Source organism: Gallus gallus, chromosome 4, assembly GCF_016699485.2.
Source record: "Gallus gallus isolate bGalGal1 chromosome 4, bGalGal1.mat.broiler.GRCg7b, whole genome shotgun sequence".
NCBI lineage: Eukaryota > Metazoa > Chordata > Aves > Galliformes > Phasianidae > Gallus > Gallus gallus.
The window spans coordinates 48,884,102-48,909,663 of record NC_052535.1 but is presented as its reverse complement, the minus strand read 5'-3'; the positions used below and the strand labels follow the sequence as shown (position 1 = coordinate 48,909,663).

The following is a 25,562-nucleotide window of genomic DNA, read 5'->3' as shown; positions in this document are numbered from 1 at the left end:
AATTAATCTTTCTTTGAGCTTCAGTTGATTCACTGGAGGACTGAGTGATCTTGATGAAGGATTCAGTTATTTAAAGAATTGCCCTGAGTGCTGTTTTCCAGTGGGCTTTTTTTCTTTCTTTCTTTTTCTTTTTTTCAACTGACAGTATGCAAATACAGGTGTAGTTATTATCCTTGAAACTAATTCTTTGCTACTATTTTGTTATATGCTTCCTATGTTATTCTTAGTAAATCCATTCACATTTGTGACCAGCAAAGCACTCAAACACTTGACAGGTGCCTACTCCTAGTTGAAGCTACGTGTATGTTTCCTGCATACTGCAGTGCATACTGCACTGGAACAGGTCCCTCTTTCTGTGTCCTAAGTTGCTTAGCTGTAAAATGGTAAATAATGCAGTCACGATTCTTAGTGAAAGGTGGACCATTAAGGTTTATGAAGCTCTGTGAAGTTCCCAGATAGGTTATGCTCTTAACTCTTGGTCTTCCCTCATAAGGGAATTGTCATTATCATCCTTATAACTCTTCTCGTTGGAGAAGAAGCACCGGAGTGAATCTTGTAGCTCAGGCAACAAAAATTGAAGTTGTTTTCCCGCTGCCTTCTATGATGACATTTCCATATCTCTCATGTAAATACCTTAATCAACACATTCTGGGATTGTTTGCCTTTTTAATATATATGACACAGTAGTATGCAGATCCAGCCTGTGGTCTTGTAGTTCACAGAGGATGTTGGGTTTTTTTTAATGTTTTTTGTATTCATGCTCTACAGCACAGTTCTGTGCCAGGATCATTAATGAAAATAATAAACAAAATTATCGTGCAGCCAATCACTGAAAAGACTTTCCCCTTTCAGTACTTACAGTTCTTCAACCAATTTGGATGTTTTCATATTTTCATAGAAGTTTCCCATTTGATCCTGTAACAAATGCTCACTGAAGGGTAGATGGATGAGGCCTGTCATATTTGCTTTAATTTGAAATCATTTATCCTGTCAAAAGAAGGATACTAGATGAGTTGTCTTTAAAATACTTTTAGAAAACAGCAGAGACTAACAATTTGAAAAAGGTGAATAATTAGAGCAGAACTTTTTTTCTTGAAATATGGTACCAGAAGGCAAATGGAACTGATTCACAGAAAAGCATCCAGTGGTGGACTTAGGAGCCAAAGTCATGTAAAGCTTTGCGGGTTGAGAATCATTTGAGGTTGCTTCAGGAATGGAGGGGAAATCCTGTTGTTTTCATGAAGGGTTTCTGTGTCAGACAGCAAAAGTGAGATAACGTGAAGTGCGTCTGTTTGAATATGCTCTTTTGTTTTGGGAAGGTGGGACAGCATAATAAAAACTGTGTTAGGGAGTTAGTTTGGAATGAACAAAAAAAATCTGTGCCCCTTACTTAGGGCACAGACCAAATTTGTAATGTGTACTGTTAAGAAGTCTCTCACATCACTTGCACATTAATGTGGTATGTCCACACAACATCCATTCTGAGGTCGGTGCGTATGCTTTCATTAGCTTGTTGAGCTTGCAGAAGTTACACACGACAGACTCAAAATGCTTTTGATTAACTTTGATGTAGAATACATTTGTGGATGTGATGCTTAGGAATGTGGTTTAGTGATGGACTTGGTAGCGTTACTTCAAGTGCACTTTATCTTAAGGGTCTTTTCCAACATCAACAATTCTGTGATTAGCTTTCCAGATTTTAGGTAGACACAAGAATAATAAGCACTGAAAAAATAAATTTGCTTTCAGAAATGGAGTAGGTTTTGGATCGTGATAGCTAACATGAAAAACTAACTGTGTGCTCTATTGTGATTGTGTTGGTCAGCTTTTCTCACTTATTAGATAACCTAGCATAGTGACATTAATATTAAGCTTTTATACAAATGGACATCTGTATAAAAAATATCTGGGTCATTCAGGAGCTTTCAGGGTGAAAATAGACCTTTTTTGTTTTTTCTCCCCTTGACATAGACTCACTCCTATTTATTTATAATGCTACATAAAGAGGGGGAAAAAGAGATTAGATTACAAATTGTCTGTAAATTAAATGCAGAAGAAGAGCAGTTAGAACTCTTTCATTGCAGGGAAAGGTGCTGTGATACTGGAACTGCTGTCTGAGCACGGGTTCCATCCCAGATTCTTAGAATGTGTATCTTTCAGAAAGAACCTCATAGAAAAATGCAGCTTGGAAACTGTTGTGTTTTGTGCTGCTTGTAGTGTCAAGGAGTATGAACGTATTTAGAGCACTTGATACCAACAAAAGGTGATACGCTTATGATGTCTTGCAGAAAAGGTTCCTGAACTGCTGCTGAGCTGCAACGAGTGCTTGACAGCAAAGGGAATATTGTTATAGCTCTCTGTATGATGCTCTGAGTCACCATAGTTCAGGGAGGAAAAGTCTCTTCAAAATGGTTACCTATCATCAGACACTGATTTATTGAGCAAATGTATAGCTAGGATGAGGAAAATGAAACAACAGAAGGAGTTGTATATGGGATATACTGTGTGCAATGATATCTTTCCATGAGAAGCCTTACTTAAAAATGCTTTTCATTTGATAGCACCATTCCACTTTTATATTGCAATTTGAGCAATGGAGTAACCGTGTGCATATTAAATGGTGAAGAAGGCAGATCCAGAGACAGTAAGATGTGGAATAAAAGCTGTCAAATCAGTCGCTTTTACTGACAAATCTGCAAGGAGTGTAAAGTAATTAAGAACTACTACCTTCTCATTCCAGACTACATAAAAAGAGAACCAGTTGAATGCTTTTAATTTGTTTAGTACAACTAGAACTATTTATCTTCTTGGCACGCAAATAAGACAGTACAGCTTGAATATATTGCATTTTGTCAGATAGAGTTTAAACTTCAGCTTTGAATTTGATAGGGCACATTAGGTTTTTAGAGCTAATATTGAAGATCAGCTAACCCAGATACATATCTTACTAGGTTTGATTTTTGAGAGATTAACTTCTATTTGTATTTCTTTCAGGAATTACAAATTTACAGTGGCATCTCCTGATTGTCAGATTGTTTTAAATGCTCTATTTGGTCTTCATTTTGAAATAAATCCTGTTGCCTTCAACCTTAGTGGGATACGTTCTTGAGTTTCTTTTGGGTTTGTTTTAGACAAGATCTGGATGATTGGTGAGAGCAGCTCCGTTTCACAGTGAACGTATTTCCCTTGAAATTGCCCTGCAAAGTCTAATTCTCTTTTCCTGAAAGAGTAGTTTCATTTGGTGCATGCATTCCTCTTGGTCAGGTACAGCCCTGCCTGCCCCAGAAGACCGCATGCATGTCTTCAGATGGCTGCGGTTCCTCTACCACAAGAGTTGATTGTTGACAAAGATAGTTATTTGAAGGTGAAAGGAGACCTGTATAAGACATGTGATATGGTGGATCTGATGACTTTGCCAGTTGCCAGTGTTCCTTTCAAGTGAATATTAGCATTTTTTCCAGGTCACAGTTGCTATCAGTTTGTGCGGTGTGGATGCGTCGCTGCTGTTCTTCCACAATTTGTTCCATATAGGAGTACTGAATACAGGAATCCAGTGTTATAGAAAATGTTAACTATGATTGTCTTTCCTGGCTAGCTCAGTGCTACCATCTACTTCTAGAATCCACAAGCCTCACTTATCCACAAAGCACTTTCTTTGCTACTAACTGTACACAGCTTCAGACTTGTGCTCCTGCCCGTGGCCTTATCTGTAAGCGAAATGGATCTGATGTCCTGAAAGAGATGAGGGTCATCACCTGAACAAAATTATGGATTTGGGGCATTCAGCATCTAGTTAATATTTATGAAGGCGGTAAGATTTTATTTAAAACAAAACTTTTAGGATAATCCCATGAGAGAGTCATCAGCTGAGCATGGTTAGAAGAAAGCAGAACTGTTCTCCTGTACATCTTCCTGGGAGAGAGGTTTGTGATCTGAGAAATTCCTGCTATACCAGCCTGTAGAATTGTTTGGAGATGTAAAAGGCTTTCAAACAATGGCAAAACTGTCTGTCTTATGTTGTTCTTTCTGGTGCGTTGATATTGACGTATTGCAAATACTTGTATATTTTTTAACCCTCTCAAGTAATAGTACTTGCTGTATAATTACTTCACTTTGAATCAAATTTTAGTCTTAACCAAAAATATTTTTTCACTGCTTTTCATGGAAAGAAAGGTGGTAGGATTTGAAGGCTGTGTCTTTGGTGAGACAACCTAGCAAAACCTTTGCTGCCACCATAGAGGTTTTAGTAATGTAAAAAGGCTGGTTTTTACAGTAACAGAGTATTATTCATGCAGTTCACAGCCTACGATCCGTAGGCTTTGAAATAGATAGCAGGTTCTGAGTTAGTTGTAGAGAATACAGAGTAGTTACATATTTCATAGTGATTAAAAAAAAAAAAAAAAGCTGTTGGATATCTGCATTCAAGTTTGTCATGAATGGTTGCTAGGTACAAAGTATCTTCTTGAAAGCTTATTTTCTATAGTTTTTCCCCCTCTTTTTAGAGCTCTTTATTATTCTCTTCCTTTCTCTGATAGTGAGCCCATGGCAATGCTTTCAGTGAGAGAGATTCTCTGTTAGATCTTCGCGGACAGATAGGTTCCCATTATATCACACTCTTTGAAAGCAATACCTTTTCATCATTTTGCTTGATTTTGCCTACTTACGCAGTCTTGTTGAATAGATTTATATCCACTTTAAGTTAATGTTTCTGTAAAATTACAAAAAATGAGGACTTTGTATCCGGCTTCTTCCCTTCCTCCTCCTCCCATAGAGTTCTTAATATGACATCTTTGCTTTAATTCTTGATTGAGAGTCATGTTAATTCCTCTTCAGAAGATGACATATAGTAATTTATTTGAATAGTTTCATTACTTACCTCTTTCTTTTCTTTCATTATTTCAAGTATGGTTTTGGGGATCTGTGTTTTATGATAACCACGCATACAAACAACCTACCTTTTTCAAAAGACAAGAAAGCATCTGCAGTAAATGATCTTTACACTGGAATGTTCACATATTTTATCGTTTTGTTTTGTTGCCACACAGAGGGATTGATAGATAAACTTGTGTGCCAGGAGATTCTTGATATTGCTCTTCCTATTAAAGGCAGGGACAAGTGCAGGCTTTTAATTTTGAGAATGGTCTGTTTTACATTGCTGCTGATTTTTCAGATGAACGCACTGGACACACTTGGTCAAACAGCATTGCACAGGGCTGCTTTAGCAGGTCACTTGCAAACCTGCCGACTCCTGCTGAATTATGGCTCTGATCCCTCCATCATCTCTTTACAAGGATTCACAGCGGCACAGATAGGAAATGAAGCAGTGCAACAGATTCTAAGTGGTATGTAAAAATAAGAACTTGTGTATTTGAACTTCGGCCTCTCCCTTTCTTTTATGGCTGTGGATCTCATTTCTTTTTCAGTGCAAGAGACTTACCGTAGTTTACTCATTCCTCCCTTCTGCCATCTGCACACACATCTGCAGTATGTTCTGCATGATATTCCTAAAGGAAACGAAAATCCATAACTGCTCAATTCAGAGATGCCATGCAAAACAAGAATTGAAAAAAAGCACTGCTGTTACTCACCTGAGATTGAGTGCACAAACAGAAAAATATTGATAGTTAATAAACCATTTCAATCTGTTGCTTGTCCAGCAAGGAAGGATTTTACTGTAAAAGTGCTTTGGGTACCACTTAGATTACAGTGTTTTGAGCATATGCATCATTTTACCCATGTCATTTTTTAATGTTTTGGAGTAGGAAGAACTGTATCAGTAGCTACCAAAGAGCAGTTACTTTTCAGTGGGATATGTGTTTAGCCTAAGGAAGGCAGATTGATGAGAAAACCTGCTGTACCTCAGCACTTCACTTCCTTCAGCACTTTACAGCGTACCCACCCACTATTGAGATGTAGTTTATTTGGATAGTGCTACCTGTTTAAAATGTGCACATGACTGTGTGTATGTACAGAGAGAGAAGAATGATGGAGATAAATAATAAGTAAACACATGATTTTGAAATTGTAAACTTAGAAGTACTCAGGAAACGTTCACTTCAGTTTGAATTATAAACTCATTTTCACAATGTCTACTCTATGAAACCTTATTTCAGATGTTATATTGTATGTCTTTTCATTGAAAACACTGCAGTCTTTCTCTTACAACCATAAAGCTGTTCAAGACTGAGATATTCAAAAGCTTAAAAAAACATTTTAAAAGTTATTGGCATCAGTAATGTAGTGTTGTTGACATTTTCTGTGTTATTCAAAGCTAGCAAGCAAATGCTGAGATTATTTACAAAATATTACAACGTATTCATTCTTGTAAGATTGAGTTAGAGCTGTAAGAAAGCTCATCAAGAGACCTTTTTTTTTTTCCAAGCAATTATTAGAAAATTCTACTAGTTTTGCTTCTTTTAATGGGTGTGTGGAATTCAAATTTCTCTTTCCTTCAGTAATTAGATTGTTTTTGTTCTTTGACTGTCTTGCGAAGACAAGGATAGGAGTCCAGAAAGGAGATTAAAGTATTGCTAAGGAGTGAAGCTTTGAATCCAGTGTAGTACTTAGTCTCATTTATCTCATCTCAGCCTCAGGATGCTGAGGTGGCAGTGCTGTTGGGGGGAGTAGGTTAAAGTAAATAACTTTAAGGTGAGAGCTGAAACCTCACACAGCCTTAAGTTGTAACTCATGCTGAAATGAACACATTTAACTCTAAGTGTGCACTGGGGCCTCATTCAGTTTGCTTTTGAACTTCAGCAGAAGTTAGAATCCAGGTCAGTGAACACACAGATTTCTTGAGTACAGAAATGTCGTTCTTACCATATACAGAATTAGCAAAGCCATGAAATGTCAGAAATGGCAGAGTGATGTCAGCTCTAGAGCCCCAGTCTGATTGATTCACTCTGAAACTAAGCTTCCTTACTCAGCCATTTAGGCTCTTCGTATTTGAACATCACAACTCCAGTAGCATTCTTACAAATGCTAGCAGATGTATGTTCCCAGTTTGGAAGATGTTGAGCACTAGATAATATAATTAATAATCCTAAAATCCTAAAATATATTTTTCTGTGTGTAGAGAGTACACCTGTGCGTACATCTGATGTGGATTACCGGTTGTTAGAAGCATCCAAAGCTGGAGACTTGGAAACTGTGAAGGTAAATTGGAGCATTTCATATTAATTTTTCACTTTATTGCTATGCAGTCCTTGTGGAAGCCACTACACATAAGGTTTGTAGAAGAAGTGCCCAGTGGATGGTAAGTCATAAAACATGTGAAGGACAATTTCTTGATATTTTGTCTAGAAAGCTGGACATTGGGATGTGCTGCGGTGTTTCTCTGTGTTGGTGGTGGTTCATTCTCTGAGTCCTTCACTCAGCCATGTCCTTGTTGGAATCAGAGGTGTTGTTTCATACACAGCCATAATTCTTCAACAAGCTATGATTCAATCAGAAGGCAAGCAGACAAGTGTTAGAAGGTGAGACGTAGCATTTTAAGCCATCCTTTTCTGAAGATGAACAGTTATGCCATGAAATGCTGGCATCGCAGGAAGGTTTGGTCTTAGCTTTCATGCACCCATCTGACATTTCAGGCAAAATAGGCTGCAGATAGACCATCCTACATGGTCACAGCTTGAGATTCAGTACCTTAATGTTAATGTATATTAACACTCAGCAGCAGTTTTGTGTACCAACAACTGCTTTGACTGCTGAGCTCAGTGTTTCTAGATTTGTGAAGACAGCATGTGCAGGACCTGGTAGCTTCTCTGGAGAAATTTACATGGACTTCAACCTGGTGCTTGATGACTTAGAGGCTTACCTTTCTAATGTGTTAGGATTGTCTTCATACTGCTTCCATCACTTAAGTCCTATTTGTTAAGAAAGTACTTTCAGACATAAATTTAGATAAGTTATACTTTTGATTTTGCTAATGTGGAATATTTCCTGAAATCTAACTTCAAAAAATTGGTATATAATAATAATTTAACCAAATTTTGTATTGTGATGTTTGATGGGGGCTAGGGTTTTTTGCTTGCTTTGTGTCTTTTCTTATTCGGGGTGGGTTTGTTTTTTTCCAGCCCTTTAATGGGTGTTGATTTCCTTTCACAGCAACTTTGCAGCCCTCAGAATGTGAATTGTAGAGATTTGGAAGGCCGTCATTCGACACCACTGCACTTTGCTGCGGGATATAACCGAGTATCAGTGGTGGAGTATCTGTTGCACCATGGGGCAGACGTGCATGCCAAAGATAAAGGGTATATTTTCATTCTGTGATATACTCTTATTGTTTTCTATGAGCGTGAGATTTCAACCTCCTCTCTTTGTTTTGGTTTGAATTTCAGCAACTGTCATTTTTTTCTTTTTAAAAGTTTTTGTTTCTTTCTTCTTAGAAAGAAGGTGGGGGTAGTGTTCAGGGACATAGTTCAGTGGGTAGTAGTGGTGAATGGTTGGACTTGGATGATCGTAGAGGTCTTTTCCAATCTTAAATGATCCTATGATTCTTCTGCATTGTTTCTGACATTAATTGTGTGGAGCCAGTGGGCTATTAAGTTAATTATAACTTTCTGGCAAAGCCACAGTCTGTCACAAATTTGACAATGTAATCCATGATCCTTCTCTTCTTCCCCCTGTCTATTTCAGAGATTTTGCAGTGTTTAAAAGCAGCCTCTCAGTTATTTCAGGCGATCTAAAATTAGTTTGGAATTACATGAGGTAAAATACCAGGGTTGTCTCTGACCATTTCTCTGATTCGGTTAGATTTTATTATTATCTTATTTATTCAGTTAGATAAGATAAATCCTTTACAAATCTTTTTATTAATTGATTTCTTGCAAAGTGACTGCGTGGAATAGTATGTTTGTTTGATCTTTCACTCTTAATATATTGGACTTCAGGGTGAGGGATAATTCGTTTCCAGCACCGAATGATCAATTTCTCCCTTGAAAGAAACATTCATGCATCTTTCTGTGGGTGTGTAGTTGTTAATAACTGTGCTTCAAACCCATTGCTTAGTTTTATACCTTTTCTGAAATTTTCATCCAACTGTATGTAGTCAGATTGTAGTAATTCTTGCAACTTTGTTTTTTGCTGCTGCTAACAGCATTAAAGCCACTTCTAACAAAAGCAACATTGATGTTTGTCAAGCATTTAGAAGCCTTCTATATGGGCTCTGAAGGACAAGGATGATGTTTGTTTCATTTAATAATAGCAAGGAAATAAAGCCATAGAAGTCTGAAAAATGTGGACTACTGTCCAGTGAATGTTTTATCTGTTGGAATTTTGTGATTGCATATTGGATTGTGTTTTCTGTAGCTATTAAAACTTTATCTTTGATTAGCGGCTTAGTTCCCTTGCACAACGCCTGTTCTTACGGACACTACGAAGTAGCTGAACTCTTAGTGAGGCATGGTGCTTCTGTCAATGTAGCAGACCTGTGGAAATTCACTCCTCTTCATGAAGCAGCAGCAAAAGGAAAATATGAAATCTGCAAACTGCTATTAAAAGTATGTGATCTGGCATTTTTAAATGTGTTTCTCAATATATGTTTTGTTTTTGTTGAAGGTCGCATTCAAACTTACTTGCATTGTGAATTACAGTTGTCAGTTGATTGTGTGATGTCTGTTTGCTTACAGAGAATCTTCAGAATGGTTGCTTTTTCCAGTAGTTTTATTAGATTGGTCCAACGCGGCCAGTTGATGCTATTAACCAAGTAGGACAGGACTCTCAAAAAATGGAAATAAATAAATATGAATTTGTTTGGGAAAGGAGGAAAAAAAAAAACCCGCAACAGCCAAATAAACAAAAAACACCAGAAATCCTTACCTATTCACCCCTTCTGGAACAGTTTGAGGTTAAGTAAATCTTTGTAGAAACAGGCAAGAGTGTGTTACAGAGCAATAATTGCAGGTGGAGACTTACCTGGTGTCTGACGTGTAAAAGATCTACAACTGTTAAGTCAGTGTACAATCTATCAACATTCTGAAGGAAATGTGTATTAATAGCCTGTGGAATAATATTCCTGATCAGCAGAAGTTGTAAAAGGCATGAGGTAATGCCAACAGGTTTCTATGAATTTGAGAGACTTCTTAACATAAGGTCACCTTGGGATGGTAGAAGTGGGTTGTAGTGGGTTTCTTACCAATACTATTTCCTATTATAGCCTTATGACTTCACATTTCTTGAAGCACAGCATTAAAAATATAAATAAGTAAGAATGTGGATTGTCTTAAAATTAAAATGTTCTTACATGCACACTACTTTTCCTCTTGCAGCTGCAAAGCCCAGTATAACAAGAGTAAGTGTAGAGTCTTGCACATGAAGTGAAATAACTGCATGAATCAGTACAGGTTAAGGGATGACTGCTGGAGAGGAGCTCTGCAGAGAAGGACCTGAGTGTTCTGGTGTACAACAGCTTGGCCATGAGCCAGTTGTGTGCCCTTGTGGGCCAAGAAGGTCACTGGTATCCTGGAGTGCATAAAAAAGGGGCCTGCTGGCCATGCTCTCCACTCTGCCCTGGTGAAGCCACAGTTAGAATACTGTGTCCATTTCTGGGCTCCTCAGTTCAAAAAAGATGGGGATCTCCTAGAAAGAGTCCAGCAGAGGGCCTGGAGCATCTCCTCTGTGAGGAAAGGCTGAGTAACCTGGGTCTGTTCAGCCTGGGGAAAAGAGGACCGAGGAGGGAGCTGATTAATGTTTATAAATATCTAAAGGGAGGTGGGAGGCAAATGGATGAGGCCAGGCTCTTCTCAGTGGTTGCGTAGTGATAGGACAAGGAGAAGTGGCCTAAAACTTGCATATAGGAAGTTCCATACAAGCATGTGGAAGGGCTTCTTTACGATAAGGGTGACGGAGCACAGGAACAGGTTGCCCAGAAAGGTTGTGGAGTTGTCTTCTGTGGGGATATTTCAGGACCCATCTGGATGCCTATGTGTGCAACCTATTGTAGGGAACCTGCAATACGTTGATCTTGTTGATGTCTTTGAGGTCCCTTTCAACCCCTGCAATTCTGTGATTCTGTGATATTTCTCACCAATCTCATCAATTATTTCATTTGATTACCAAATAAGTATTCAGATTCAGATTGAGAGACCACATCTTTTAAAAACTCATCAGCAGCAAAAACCAGAAAGTGTGCGGACATAGCTGTGGAGTAGACACAACAACGGCCATGTTAGTACCACCTGAATACAGGAGCTTGCTCAAGCTTTAGGAGCGCTTATAATTGCTCAAGCACAGCATTACCTTACAGGCACTGGAGATCTCTGGAATTTTCTGATCATTTAAGTGGGAATATAGCCATCTTTCATGTTCAGCTTCAAAGGGTCGTGAATGAATGTACCACAGGAAATACAGAAATGCTGAAATCTTCCTTTTAGAACTCTCTTGCATAAGAGCTGAATGCGCCCTTAAGATGACATGGTTTTGTAAAGATTTTGGGTGTCCGTGGATACATGCTCATGCTGCAGTTTACTCAGGGCTTCTCATGCTGTGTGCCTCATGCCAAATGGCAGTGCTGTCAGTTCTGCTGAGCTGTGAATGTTGAGACTCATTTCTCCTGACTTGTGCTCTTTCTACCCTGTTCTGTGTAAAGAACGAAACAAAAACACACAGACCTTTTGGAGAGACTTTCAAAGCCTTTGTTTGAAATGGCTCCTTTGTTTGCTTCTGTGATTTTGAAGGAGTCTGAGAAGTTGCAGCCTCTTTGCGTAGATATTTATTCGTGACAATGTTTGAATAGTTTGACTTTGAGTTGAAAATTAAGGAATCTAAGATTGTATCTGGGAAAGTCATTCCTGGTTTTGAAAAGCTTTTTTGCCAAACAAATGAACAACAAAAAAACCCCTCTTTTCTTAAGAGTGCTACAAATGCTGATCTGCTTCTGTGTAATCAATGCTCTGCCTCTTTTCTGTCCCTTTCTGCTTACCCCTTTCACCTTGAACATTTCTGTAATGCTTCTGAGTACGAGATGGTTCATTCTTTCTGCTCTTCCCATCCCCATCTCATTCTCTGTGGCTCACAGTAGCCAAGCACGTAGCCAGCATCACTGGTGAGAAATGCCAGTGGTAGACTTGCTGGCAGGGGTTATATCACTGATCATTCTGAAGGAGCAAACCAAAGAACTAAAACGCCTACAGCTGCCTGTGCCTTATCTGTGTTTGATCTTTCCATGACTGTTAGCAGTGAACAGAGAAAGAGCTGTCCTCCCACAACATTGTTCATGGATGCAACTCATGCTGTAGATGTTTGTTCCCCTCTTTATCCCATGCTCCGGTAGTTTGTTCTTTTCTCTGCTTGATTTGCATGTTTTATGTGCACAGGTATATTCCAGCAGTCTTTTATATCCACTTTTTTGCTGGCCCACCAAATGTTTTCTTTACCACTTGGCAGGACCTGTAAACAATTTGAGATCGTGCTGTTATATAATAGGAAGTGTAGAAATGAATATTATTATAGATCATATGTCCAAAAAATGTCTTTCAACAGCAGGGTTGTATTCAGTGAACCTGAGATCCTGGCTTCGTTAGCCAAGATTGGCATACTGTCCTTCTGGATTTATGTACTGTATGCAGCTGCACTGGCAAAATCCCTTGCCTCACCTGTGCTTCAAAATAGTGACATATTTGTGTGCACTCTTTGTGGTTGTGACGGCAGCATTGCACTTTGCTCTTTGCAGCATGGAGCTGATCCAACAAAGAAGAATCGAGATGGGAACACTCCTCTAGATTTGGTGAAAGAAGGAGACACGGATATCCAGGACTTACTGCGAGGAGATGCTGCTTTGCTAGATGCTGCCAAGAAAGGGTGCCTGGCTCGAGTGCAGAAGCTGTGTACTCAAGAAAATATCAATTGCAGAGACACCCAGGGACGAAATTCAACACCGCTACATCTTGCAGGTGAGCAACTTACGGTGTTTCACAGAATGATTGAGGTTGAAAGGGACCTTTGGAAGTTATCTGTTCAAACCCCCTCAGCTCAAGAAGGGGTGCCTAGACCTGGTTGCCTAGAGCCATGTCCAAATGGCCTTTGAGGGTCTCCAAGAAGAGAGACTCCATAGCTTCTCTAGGCAACCTGTGCCACTGCTTCATCACTCGCTAAGTAAAGTGTTCCCTGATGTTCACCAGGAACCTCTTGTGTCCCAGTGTGCACCCATTGTTTCTTGTATTGGCACGTGACACCACTGTTGAGAGCCTGTATGTTTTGTCTGCTTCCCATAATATCATAAGATGGGGTTGCAGAGCTTCAAGGATAACTTCACCATACAGAGTATTGTTAACTGGCACCTGTAACCATATTGTTAATATGGTTACTAGGAAAAAAGAGCTTTTGCAGTTGAAAAAATGCTTTAGCTTCGCTGCCTTACAATTTTTGTTTGCTGAACCTCTCCTAATACTCAATTTCCTGTTTATTTTCTACAGCTGGTTACAACAATTTGGAAGTGGCTGAATACCTTCTTGAGCATGGTGCTGATGTTAATGCCCAGGACAAAGGTGGATTAATACCTCTACATAATGCAGCATCCTATGGGGTAGGTACAGGCACTTTTGCTTGTGGACACACTATTAGGGAGCTCCTAGAAGTCATATTCAAAGCTGGTTATTTTGCAGTTCTCTTGCAGTGAACAACCTTAGCCTCTGATGGCATGAAATATTTGTTGAGCTAAGTTGCTGATGTGCATCCTGTTTTTAGTCCCATAGATGTAGCTTAGTGAGGCGTATTTGGGTGTAGCAGTTTGGAAAGATCACTTGAAGGTAGCCTTTGTGCAAGCAAGCAGATGCAAAGCTTTGAATGGTTTTAAATTGTGGGTGACTGCTGAAATAGGAAAGAATTCAAGTTGGTACTGAAAGACTTGCGTGGAAGGGAGAGGGGATCATGTCTGTTGCAGTGGGGCTGCAATAGTTGATTGAAACTATTTTGGATGAGGCAGGTCCTCTTTCCTTGGTCTGTGTGCATACCACTTGCACAGTTGCCTCAAAAGCAGCTGCTAATTGCAGATGAGGTGAGTAAAAGCTTTTGCAAGGAACTGTACAGAGATGGTGCTTGAGAAGATCCTAGCAGCATGCTTAAGGTTAGGCAGAGGACATAAGCTCAAAAACTGGTGGATTTTGCAATCTAGTTATATACTTTGTTACTGCAGGGTCATAGCGCAAGAAGAGCAAAATCTAGGAGAGGTATTCTTAATGGATCCACATAATTTGCTTTCTTTTGGGATCTGAATGAGGAAGGCGGGGGGAAAAGTGCAGTGTTCACCTTCTTTCTACTGAGTGTGTCACTGAAATACAGCCTACATCATTTGCATTGGTTCTTTCACTCTGGGCTTTTGGTGTCCTAGAGAGCAAAAAGCTCTGAATACTGCTCAAGCTTTAAAAGTGCAGCACCATGATTTTTCACTGTTGGTCCTAATATCGAGCAATATCATTCATCAACCTTAATCATAAATACAAAGTGCCCGGCACATTGCTTAGATCTAGAGAGATATTCTGATGCAAAGATTGTGCTTGCTCTTTCAAAGCAAAGCAAACCAAAGCACACATTCTGTATGACAGTCAAACATTCTTTATTGTCACATGGCAACATAAGTGATTGGTTCAAGCTGATAATCACTTCAAAAATCATAATGCCCGTCTAATTTGGTTATTCTGCTCTCTCTCTAGGAAAAGTTAATGAGGCTATGTTTCAGTGCTTTTCCTGTAGTTCCCCATACTTCTGAGCTGTTATCAGCCCATTCAGATCTCTGTAATGGGAGGCAGACAGATGAATACTGTTTTCAGATGTTCATGGCTGGCAGGTTTCACAGGCATAACCTTTTCCTCATGAAGTGTCTTCAGTGCTCCCAGCCAACGCTTCATTATGTGTGACTCTCAGTAGGGTTTTGTGTCGTGGCAGAGAAGCTGGAGGAAATGCAATTGCTTTAAAAGTTTGGAAGAGAGGAAAAATAAGGTCAGCAGTAATTTCAAACCATTCAGAGCAAGCTTTTTCTAGAGCTGTTAAGAGTCACTTAATTGCTGTTGAAAGAAAAAATGAAATCCATTAGCAAAACTCTTTGTTCTTCTGCTTGCTATTTCTGGGTTTCATTCTCTTGCCTACTTTTTTTTTTAATCTCTACACTGTATTCCTCCAGTAATTTTACTGGTCAAAGAGAGAGAGTTTTTATTCACCACTGTTTCTGTTTTCTCATTTTAATTTGGGGGGACTTCCAAGATAGAATGTTGACGGAAGCACGGAGGTATAAGTACTTTTATAGCCACTGTAAAGCAGTTGTTCCTTATGACACTCTTAATGAGTTTTATCAATGACGTATCTCAAAATATGATTGGAGGAAGAATAAATCTGTGTTGCCTTGGGTGGGCTCTATGACAAAGTTCTCTATGCAGACATCTAAGTGGTATCTAAGTAGTGTAACATTGGAGTTTAGATCTCATAGTGACGTATCACAAATGTCAGCACCATAAATTTGTGTTTCCAGTTCAAATATCTACAAATGTTTTGACAGCTAAGCCTATTTGTTTTATGCTGGAGGATATATCAGGCCTGATCTTGTAGCTAGCACAGACTACTGACCATGTACTTCAGGTGATTTGACAGAAATATAATTCTGTGCTTGATCATACATGGACTGGTAGGGCTGCTCCAGATTTAGTGACTGTGGAGCTGCAGGATAGAACCACACCTGATGAGTGCACTGCTGCATAAAGAGGCAGGTGAGTGGGTAAAAGAAAGAGAAATTATGAAGTCCTCTAAGCACCATTATCTTCACCACAAAGTATGAAATATGTTTTATTATCAGTGTCATGTTGATTAAAATGTTTTTGTTTTCTAGCACGTGGATATTGCAGCACTGCTGATCAAATACAATACATGTGTAAATGCAACAGATAAGTGGGCATTCACACCACTGCATGAAGCAGCACAAAAAGGAAGGACGCAGCTCTGTGCTCTGCTGTTAGCTCATGGAGCAGATCCAACCATGAAGAATCAAGAGGGTCAGACACCACTAGACCTGGCAACAGTAAGTTCTTGCTGGAGTGCCAGCCACAGAGTGCTCTGGAAGGTTTCCTCTGCATATAAATGACTTTCTGTGCCTTAATGGCTTCAGCAGTCCTCAGCTTTCTCTTTGTCAAAGTAGAGGGAAATGAACGTCTCCAGGGTGCATTTGCAATTTCTTTTACCCACGGATATCCTCTGGCTGAAATTTTAACATGGTTTGTTATGTAAGGATCTCCTCTGCTAAAGGATTCACTCCTGGAATCAATCTTCTCATTGCCAGAAGCTAACCTACCTGAAAATGCCCCCAGTGGTAGTCAGTCTGTGTGTACTGTCAGTAATGATTTCGCTGAACCTAGAAGGAAAATGAGATGAGGTTTTATTGGAATGGAATCACTTAGTAGGTGATTATGGTTGGTGCCTGTGTATTACCTCAGTTCTTTTTTGGCCAGCTCCAAAACAACATCCTAAGGTTTGCGAGTGGCTGTCAAACCTCTTTTAAAACTGGCACTGTACACTTTCTTGTTAGTGGTGATGGTGGCAGCTGGTTAAAGAACTTAAGAAGGTTGTGAGAACATGCACATCTCAGCTTAACCATTCTTGCTGGAATAGATAACTGCAACCAAATTGGATGCCGTGTCCATTTCTGGTGCAAGAATCACAAAAGGATGTGCCAAGAGGAAATTTTTGAAGATGAGGATTCTTTTTAATTTAGTCTATAAAGGCATTCTGCAGTCCAGTTGTTAGCTAAATTCATACTCCTCCTGTTGTTTTCTTGTTTTCAACACTAAGAGATTATTGTGGCAAAGGGAAGGGTAGAGTTTTTCCATTGAAACTTTGATCCAGTGCAAAATGCTTGACCAGAAGTTGACTGACACAAATTGAGATGGTGCTGTGTGGCCTAAGTTGCTGAGGATGTTTTTGTTTTGCTGTTCCTGCCTTAAACACCCATGAAGTCTCTGTCCGATGCATTGGAATGTTCTTGCAGCCATAAATCCCCATGTTATGAAAACAGGTGGTTTTCCTTTTAACTGGGAGAACAGGGTGGTTAATTAAAAAAAGGACTCTAAGAAAATACCCTTCACGGAGATGAGTGACTTGTGATATAACTGAGCCTCAAGCTGAATGTTTTTGTGTTTTTCAGGCTGACGATATCAGAGCTTTGCTGATAGATGCAATGCCTCCAGAAGCTTTACCTACGTGCTTTAAGCCTCAAGCAACTGTTGTTAGTGCCTCCCTGATCTCGCCAGCGTCTACGCCATCCTGCCTTTCTGCTGCCAGCAGTATAGATAACCTCACTGGGCCACTGGCAGAACTAGCGGTTGGAGGGGCATCAAATACTGGTGATGGAGCAGCGGGAACCGAAAGGAAGGAAGGAGAAGGTGCATTTGCTGCTGGACAAGTTTGCACGGCCAGAAGCACAGCAGTTTAGATTCACAGCAGCTCTTGCTTTATTTGAAAAGCATTTCTGACCAGGCAGAAATTACTTCGCAGCCTGGACTGTTGTCCACACTGTGAAGGGTCTGATGTTTGCTCTGTTCTCATGTGCTCTGCAGGAACATTGTTGGCTGTTCACCTATGTTTGCTTTTCACACTTGGTTCTGATTACAAAAGCATATCTGATTAGGTGCCCAGATGTTTGTTGTTGATTTTATCCAGAAGATCCAATGAGAATTAATTTGACAGAGTTATGATTGCGAAGGCTGGGGGATTTCAATAAGACTTCTTAGATCTTTTGATTCTTATCTGGAATACATGCTGTATATCAGCATCTGGGTGATTACATACCAAAAATACACCCAGCCTTCATTTCCCTTCATTTCCCTCCCCTTGCAATGTGAGCCTCTGCCACAGTCTGATTGTGCTTTTCATTATTTGATACTGAGGAGGGGAATAGTGATGATATTTGCACTGAGGCTTCACACAATGGAAGTGGATTGTTTTTTATACAGCGAGTTGGTGGCGCAAAGAATGAGTGGCTGGGATTTTAAGAGAAGTGGTATTTGTTGGTTTATTTACTTATTTGAATTGAGTGCATGAAATTAAATGTTGGTTTTGTTTTTCTTATTCCAGTTTCTGGTCTTGACATGAACATTACCCAGTTCCTGAAAAGCCTTGGTCTTGAGCACCTTCGGGACATCTTTGAGACAGAACAGGTGAGTGTTGAGTGACTTCTGTGTGTTTTGAAGATAAACTTCAATTCCTTGATTTTAAAAGAGAGCGAAAAGATGACTTCACATCTACAGAGAAAAATAAACAGTTCCAAGAAAAGTGCAGTTATGAATGAATTGGCAAATGCTTTTCAGTGAAGTCGAGACAAAAGTATCTGCGTGTTTGATTTAGCTATCAGTGGTTTTCACTTTCTTAAAAAATGATGGTTGCTAATTTGGCTTGTATTCTGAGAACTTCATGTGGGCTTTGAATTAACTTTTGAACATAAGTGACTATTAGAAAATCTAGGTGGGAACATCACCTGCACTTTACCCTGTAGCAGTCTTGATATTTAAAGAAACTTAACCATCTGTGCTCCTACCTGACACACTTAAATTAGACATAGGAATTCCTCCAGTTTGACCTCTAAGCTGAACTAGAAATCTGGTTGGGTGGTGTGTAATCAGTCCAGAGAATGCAGAAGTGTGGTTTCCTAGTGGGTTGGGACTGTAGCTTTAATTGAATTTGCAGAGCTAAAAAGATTTAAATATTGCAAGATGGGGGAAACTGCAAAGTTATCAACAATTTGCAGTGTATGAGAAGAATACAACTCATTACAGTTCCAGAAAGCTTACATTTCTGCAAGGTTTATGGCCTATTTTTATGTACTGTTTCTTAGATTTGACATGTTAAGAGTTAAAAAGATTATTTGTGTGAATAAGATGGACACTGGTGGACATGAAAAGTACGAGGAGGCTGCATTTGATGGTGTTTTTTTCCTCATGCTTTTGCTGCTAATCTTTTGTGATGGATCAGGAAATAAATATTTTAAATGTAATTTGTTACTTACAGAAAAGCCTCCAAATTCTTCCACGAAACGTTACAGAGGTATCTCCCTCCCCAAAGTTACCATGCTATATAATATTTTTTCCCTTCTTACACATAAGCATAGGCTCTTCTCTTTAACCTGGAACTGCTTCTAGTAAGAAGCAAACCAACCCCAAATGAATTTGTATTCTACTCGGTTTTTGTTCATATTTTATTATTTTTCCCACCTTCCACTTGCCGTGCTGCTTTTGTTTGGCTTTTGCTTCCTTAACTTCTAACCTGTTTTTAAGATCTTTCCCTGCTTCAACAATTTAAATCAGATTTATCACTTCCAAAACCACTTAGCTGCTCTTGTAGGTTTGTCTATCTAGTAAAAATAAGCTCATCATCCCACTGCTTTCATGTTCATTTTTTCTACTTGGCTCTAATCTCATATTGATATCGGGTCTGTGCTGGTGCTGTCTATTATCTGTGTTTTCTCTGTTCTTCTAATGTTCCTGTGCACATGATGAATGTCTTCAGTGTTTTTTCCACGGCAATCTCATTAGGGCTGTTTCTGCTCAATTGCACAGTTGTTCGGGGTATCTATAATTCCTTGCTTGAATTGCTCTCCTTTTGGACTTGTGGTACTCAATTTGTAGTTGACAGTGTTGATATCTGCAAGTCCAGTTGTGCTAACAATCTACCTGCTTTTTAAGCAAGTTGTGGGGGTTCCTATTATTTGCTGAGCTCCTAGTTCTGATTTAACGTAAAATTGGAAGTAGGCTTTATACAGTTACCTCCATCACATTAAATCTTTGTACGTCACGTAAACACCTCGGCACAGAATTGCTTTACAGCAATGAAAAATATGTATCTCATTTAGCACTTATATTTTCCTCTTCTTTAAACTTTGAAAGTAGTTTGACAGTTTATTACCTTTCTATTTCTACCAATGATCTCTGTGACCTTGATGTCTAAAATCATGTCAGATGATTGTGGATGTATTTGTATATTACAATCACATAACTAGTTATGCCTGTCCTCACAGTGCTAATTATTTCCCAAAGTTTGAGCATGGGAAATAGTTGGCATAGTTGAGTTTGACTTAACCTAGCCAACTCACTGGCTTCATCTCTGTGCAAGCACACCTGTGGATATGCACACGCCATTATATACACCTTTTTGGTTGCACAGTGAAAATTCTGAATTACACTACAAGGTGAGATTTTGAGTGCTTCAGAAATATTCCCATGCTTTGACTTGTCCCAGCTTTTCCGTGCATTCTGCTCCTACATAAGTAAAAATGATTATGACAGCCTCCTGCAAGGATGAGCTCTTTTTAATTGCTGTAAGAGAAGTTAAAGTTCTACACAGCTTGTGCTGTAGCAGCTGGCATGGTCCTGTGTGAGGGACGGAGGGGCATGCCAGAAGGTGGCAGCAGTTAAGAATATGGTAATACATAAAATACGTGTTCTCTTGGTTGTAGCCTGAATACAATCCGTTTTCTGAACTGATGTATCTTTGGCCTTGGGAATCAAGCCAGATTTGGCTGGTGATTTTTGTGATTTTTTTTCCACCTTTCCAGATAACCCTAGATGTGTTGGCAGACATGGGACATGAGGAGCTTAAAGAAATAGGGATCAACGCCTATGGCCACCGGCACAAATTGATAAAAGGTGTGGAGAGACTTCTAGGAGGCCAGCAAGGTAAACACGATGTTTTTGCTCGTTAGTCTGAGTAGCACAGAACAGGCTCCCAGAAGTCCCCTGCTGTAAATGTAGGCATTGATACCAGGAATTGAAAGAGTATGATTGTTTGGAAAATGTGCTCGCTGATGGTTTGGTGGCTTGTGATGGGTAAGGAATATACTGGGTTGATACAGGACTGAGTGACTGCTCATCTTTCCAGAGATTGGACAACCGAGGCAGCTGTGGAAGCTGTGCTCATTTGCAGGGGTTCTGTTTGACCAAGGAGGAGGAACTTTTGGGTTGAATTGCCTTACCTATAGTCTAGCTGTACCCTGAAGCGTAGGCTTGATGGAGGTCGTTGCTGCCCCACTCCACTTGGGTGCTTCTCTTAAAGCACAAACAATAAAATGTAGTTGTCACACCTGCATCTTCCTTCTCTCTCTGAACATCCTGCTGCCAATGAAAGTACTTCATCTTTTTAAGGTTATTTTTAGACCTTGTGTTTCTTTTGTGCTTTCTGCTTACTGGGGTTATATAAGCAGAAAAATTGCGATGCTTAATAAAAATAAGGCTGGCTTTCTTTTCTGCTGTTGATTATTTTACTTCTTTAATTCCTTCCCTTTGTAGGTACCAATCCTTATTTAACTTTCCACTGCGTGAGTCAGGGGACTATTCTCCTTGACCTTGCCCCTGACGATAAGGAGTATCAGTCCGTTGAAGAGGAGGTATTGCAATTCTCTTTCTTGGTGGTGGTGCATTTCCTTCGTCACCTAATCCTTAGAGCTAAATCTTGCAACACACTCTGAAAGTGATGAAATGTGCTTTGGTGAATTGCATAGATCTGATGTGAAGTTTAGAGCATTTGTTTGTTTCAGTTTATACTGATGGAGAATTTTTTTTTTATTGTTTCCTGACAGTTTTTTTCTTTAAATACATGATTTTTTTTTTCTCACTTCCTGCTAACTTAATTTTGCCTTGCTGGCTTTGTGCTCTGGATGTCGTCTCATAGCTAGGGCTTACACAGCTTATCAGAGAAAGGCACACCTGTGAAAGGCAAAGGCTGTGTGTGGAGCCTGGGAGATCAAGGCCGTACAGGTCTGTAGGCATTCTCTTCGCTCAGGCTGTTTCTGCATGTGAACCAGCTTGTTTTCTCATGTCTCAGTGGCTTAGTTAATCTGTAACCTAGATAAGCAGCTCTTGGATAAGGGAGAGATGACTGTAATTTTACCTCCCACACACACATGCTCTTTTATTTGAGTCAACTACAGGCAGTTACCATTTTGAAAGGAAAAGCTTAAGAGGAGAGAGACTTTCTGAAGAGTTGCGTTTGAAATAAACACTTCATTGTTCATTCAGCTGCTTGTGTAGTGACATTACTTTGTAGCACAGAAAGTCTTGGTGCTCAGGATTGCTGCCAGTACCCTGGATTATTTTTTATTAGTAACGCTGCAAACTGGAGTTTGTGCTGATTTTTTGTGCAACCATGTCTGACACAGAGTCACTTGTTTACTGCAGTAAATTGGGATGTTTATTTGAGTTGTTACTAAATGTTGGTGCTGTGGTTATAAATACCACTGGAAAAAAAAACTGGTAAAATTGTTGAAATTCTCAGAAGCTTCTAATACCATAAGAAAACTTAGTGTAAGCATTTTCATATCATTAAGAAATACAAGCTATAGTCACTAGAAATATTTGCCAGTCCTCTTCCCTGTGTAGGTTTTTGTTATAAGATGGAGTGATTGCAACATTCAGCTTCTCAAACAGTATCGTAGAGCTGAATGAATAGTGTGTTGGGTGCCTGAAGTATGTATCTCCATTTAAAATCGACTTCTTTGGCACCTTTTAGTTAATTTTCAGCCCAGCTTCTGCTGCTGTCTGCGATGTATTAAGATAGATACTGCACGGTTACTTTTCCTTGCTAACAAGTTTTGTGTGCTGAACATTCAGTTGTGTTTGTTTATGTAGATGCAGAGTACAATCCGGGAGCACAGAGATGGTGGAAATGCTGGTGGGATCTTCAACAGGTACAACGTCATCAGGGTAAGTTTCAAAGCCTTGTAGTTCTACATAGTAAAATAAGTTGGTACTTATGCAAGCACACAGAATTGATTTAACAGATCAAGCTTTTAAACTTAGAGTTCTTTGTTGGTATGATAATCAACTACAGAGTTAAAGGAAGCACTGAGTACTAAAATTAAACTGATTGTGTGGTTGGCATATGGAGTGAGGAAGAGGCATCCACTTGTGCTGTTAAAAGAGTCTAAAGAAGTCATGGAATGGTTTGGGTTGGGAGGGACTTTAAAGCCCATTCAATTCCAACCCCCTGCCACGGGCAGGGTTGCCACCAACCAGATAGTGAACATTAAACCTAACCCTTCAGAAATCTAGCCCTGTTCAAGAGAGGCCAAAGCAGGGAGGGAAGGAGTTTCAGACAGTCTGTAGTTCGTGATGGCATTACCTACTCCGAGGAGTGAAGCCTGAAAGCCTGCCTTAAACCTGAGGATTTAAGCTGTAATTCACAATAAATGTGAACATATTGAAGCATATGTTGCTGACTTGGTTGTAAGGGTGTCAGAAGGGATGTGTTTTTTGGTTTGTGGGGTTTTTTTGTACCGTTCTTGCGTCTTGCTGTGCTTCTCTGTAGAATTTCTGCAAACTTTTTTGAAGCCATATTTCACTTACTTTGAGTTGCATACTTAAAATGCTTGTTGTTCCACTGCAGATTCAAAAGGTTGTGAATAAGAAGTTGCGGGAGAGATTCTGTCACAGGCAGAAGGAGGTCTCAGAAGAGAATCATAACCATCACAATGAGCGCATGTTGTTTCATGGTAATGAAGTGATAGCTATTTGTATGTACTGGTATTAAAAAAATGGAAACCAGAAGCACACTGCAGCCCACAGGCATTGTTAGTGTGGCTGTTTTCACCATCCTGTACAGTAATTGTTTTTCTATGCTAAAAATGCATGGGTGTGGGAGTGATGAAGGTATCCTATGCAATCCGTAAAGCTCCACTAGGTACAAAATGTGTTTATAAAATGCTGTATCTCAGTCATTGCCATTAAAACCAACGTTAACTACTGGGAGGACTGTACACTGCTGTGAGAAATACAAGTTATCCTCTGAAAGAGGGGAGCAGCACATAGTAAAAAGCATTTTTCCCTGACTCTTCATGTAACCATGAGGGAAAGGAATCAAAACTAACCATGAGTTTAAGCAAGATGTTCTCCAGAAGCATCCAGAAGTGCCTGCAACTGACTACTGTCTAATGCAAATGACTCCTGCCCCAGCACCTTCTATGATTCTGTGTAGGAAGTTGTTTTAGGGTACGATTGTCCTGATAAATTTGCCCTTTGATAGAGAGTAGTGACTGCTGAGGAAAGCGTGCACTGACAAGGTAAATTGTGCTGAAATGTGAGGAGGGGGCGGAAAGGCCACTTAATGAGATCTGTAACTGAGTAAGATGTGAGTCACACGTGGGATTTTAGTGTAGAATGATAAATCCCACACATCACTGCATCCTGCTGGGTATCGCCCCCTTCCAGCTGACTGAGCACACTTTGTGGTATTTAATGATCTATCTGAGGCAGGAAAAGCTACTCTTGACATAAAGCCCAGAATTACTAAAGGTCTTAACAACTGTGTGATAACACATGCTTTTGTCTTTTCTAGGGTCTCCTTTTATTAATGCTATCATTCACAAAGGATTTGATGAAAGGCATGCATACATTGGAGGAATGTTTGGAGCTGGAATTTACTTTGCGGAGAACTCTTCAAAGAGCAACCAGTATGTGTATGGGATAGGAGGAGGAACAGGCTGTCCCACACACAAAGACAGGTCCTGTTACATCTGCCACAGGTATGTCTCCAACCGAGTTCCCTGTAGGTAACTCCAGCTGTCCTAGCTTTTATGACCCTGGCACAGGATGAACTGTGGGGAAAGAATAGCCACTTAAGTTAGGTCACGATGGGGAAAGTGCACTTTTCCAGTTGTTGGGGCTGAACAGAAGCGGGCATAAACGTGAGTCCCACAGAAAGGTCAAAGTGAGTATAAATCAAAGTGAGTGGTGACTCAGGAAAGAGACTTGAAATAGTGAGTTTGAAAACGAAGAGTCAGGCAAAAAAAGCAATTAAACTCCAGGCAATCTTAGAACAAAAACTGCAGTGCAAAGTGGTGATCAGCAGTACAGTTTGGTACTAAGGATGAGATAATTTTGGAGGTAGCTAGCAGGACTTAATCACAGCTTTGTTTTGTAGTGAAGTAGACACTCAACCTGCTGGTTGGAACACAAAGAGTTTCAGCTTCATACAACAGCTTTATAGAAAATGAACTAGAGCAGGCCTCCATGTAACAGCTAAACAAAGCATGTGTTTTCCCTTCTGAATGTCAAGAAAGAATTTTTAGACACAGCCTTAGAACTGGTTTCTAAAACTGTTTCTCAAAAAACCTTTGAGAAATTAATTGTAACAAACAGAAGTCTGAAATCATTCTGGAAGCTTACATCTCTCACATATGTTAACACGGTGTTTCTCTTCTCTTTTTAGACAAATGCTTTTCTGCAGAGTGACCCTTGGAAAATCCTTTCTTCAGTTCAGTACCATGAAGATGGCACACGCCCCTCCAGGACACCATTCAGTCATTGGCAGGCCAAGTGTGAATGGACTTGCATACGCTGAATATGTTATCTATAGAGGAGAACAGGTAGGTGGTTAGTGATGACCAGCAGAGCTTGGAGTTTCAGAAGGGATACAAATGATTTTCACTCCAGATGTACTGTCTTGGTTTTTTTTCACTTAAATGTAAAAATAAACAGTAAACTGTATTGAGGCAGGAAATACTGCTCCTTTCCACTGAGCTTCTCTGATCTACGTTGTGGAAAATGGCCCCATTCCTCCTCTGCAGCACTGAGAGGAGCCTTTTAAGAGATGTAGTTTTC

At 39.7% G+C, this 25,562-nt stretch overlaps 1 protein-coding gene across 3 annotated transcripts in view; it reads left to right on the top strand.

Annotated features, from left to right (window-relative positions):
- The window catches only part of TNKS (tankyrase), a 113,211-nt gene that overhangs the window by 82,545 nt on the left and 5,104 nt on the right, over window positions 1–25,562 (top strand). For 2 of the 3 annotated variants that reach the window (XM_046939853.1, NM_204340.2), the window contains 15 exons: window positions 5,171–5,342; window positions 7,076–7,155; window positions 8,107–8,252; window positions 9,335–9,500; window positions 12,671–12,890; window positions 13,413–13,522; window positions 15,815–16,003; window positions 17,123–17,360; window positions 18,052–18,134; window positions 20,525–20,645; window positions 21,255–21,352; window positions 22,593–22,667; window positions 23,350–23,455; window positions 24,298–24,484; window positions 25,171–25,327. In XM_046939853.1, coding sequence (XP_046795809.1) covers window positions 5,171–5,342; window positions 7,076–7,155; window positions 8,107–8,252; window positions 9,335–9,500; window positions 12,671–12,890; window positions 13,413–13,522; window positions 15,815–16,003; window positions 17,123–17,360; window positions 18,052–18,134; window positions 20,525–20,645; window positions 21,255–21,352; window positions 22,593–22,667; window positions 23,350–23,455; window positions 24,298–24,484; window positions 25,171–25,327 — 2,148 coding nt within the window. The remainder of the gene's footprint in view (window positions 1–5,170; window positions 5,343–7,075; window positions 7,156–8,106; window positions 8,253–9,334; window positions 9,501–12,670; window positions 12,891–13,412; window positions 13,523–15,814; window positions 16,004–17,122; window positions 17,361–18,051; window positions 18,135–20,524; window positions 20,646–21,254; window positions 21,353–22,592; window positions 22,668–23,349; window positions 23,456–24,297; window positions 24,485–25,170; window positions 25,328–25,562) is intronic. The other variant, XM_046939854.1, reaches the window with a different exon arrangement.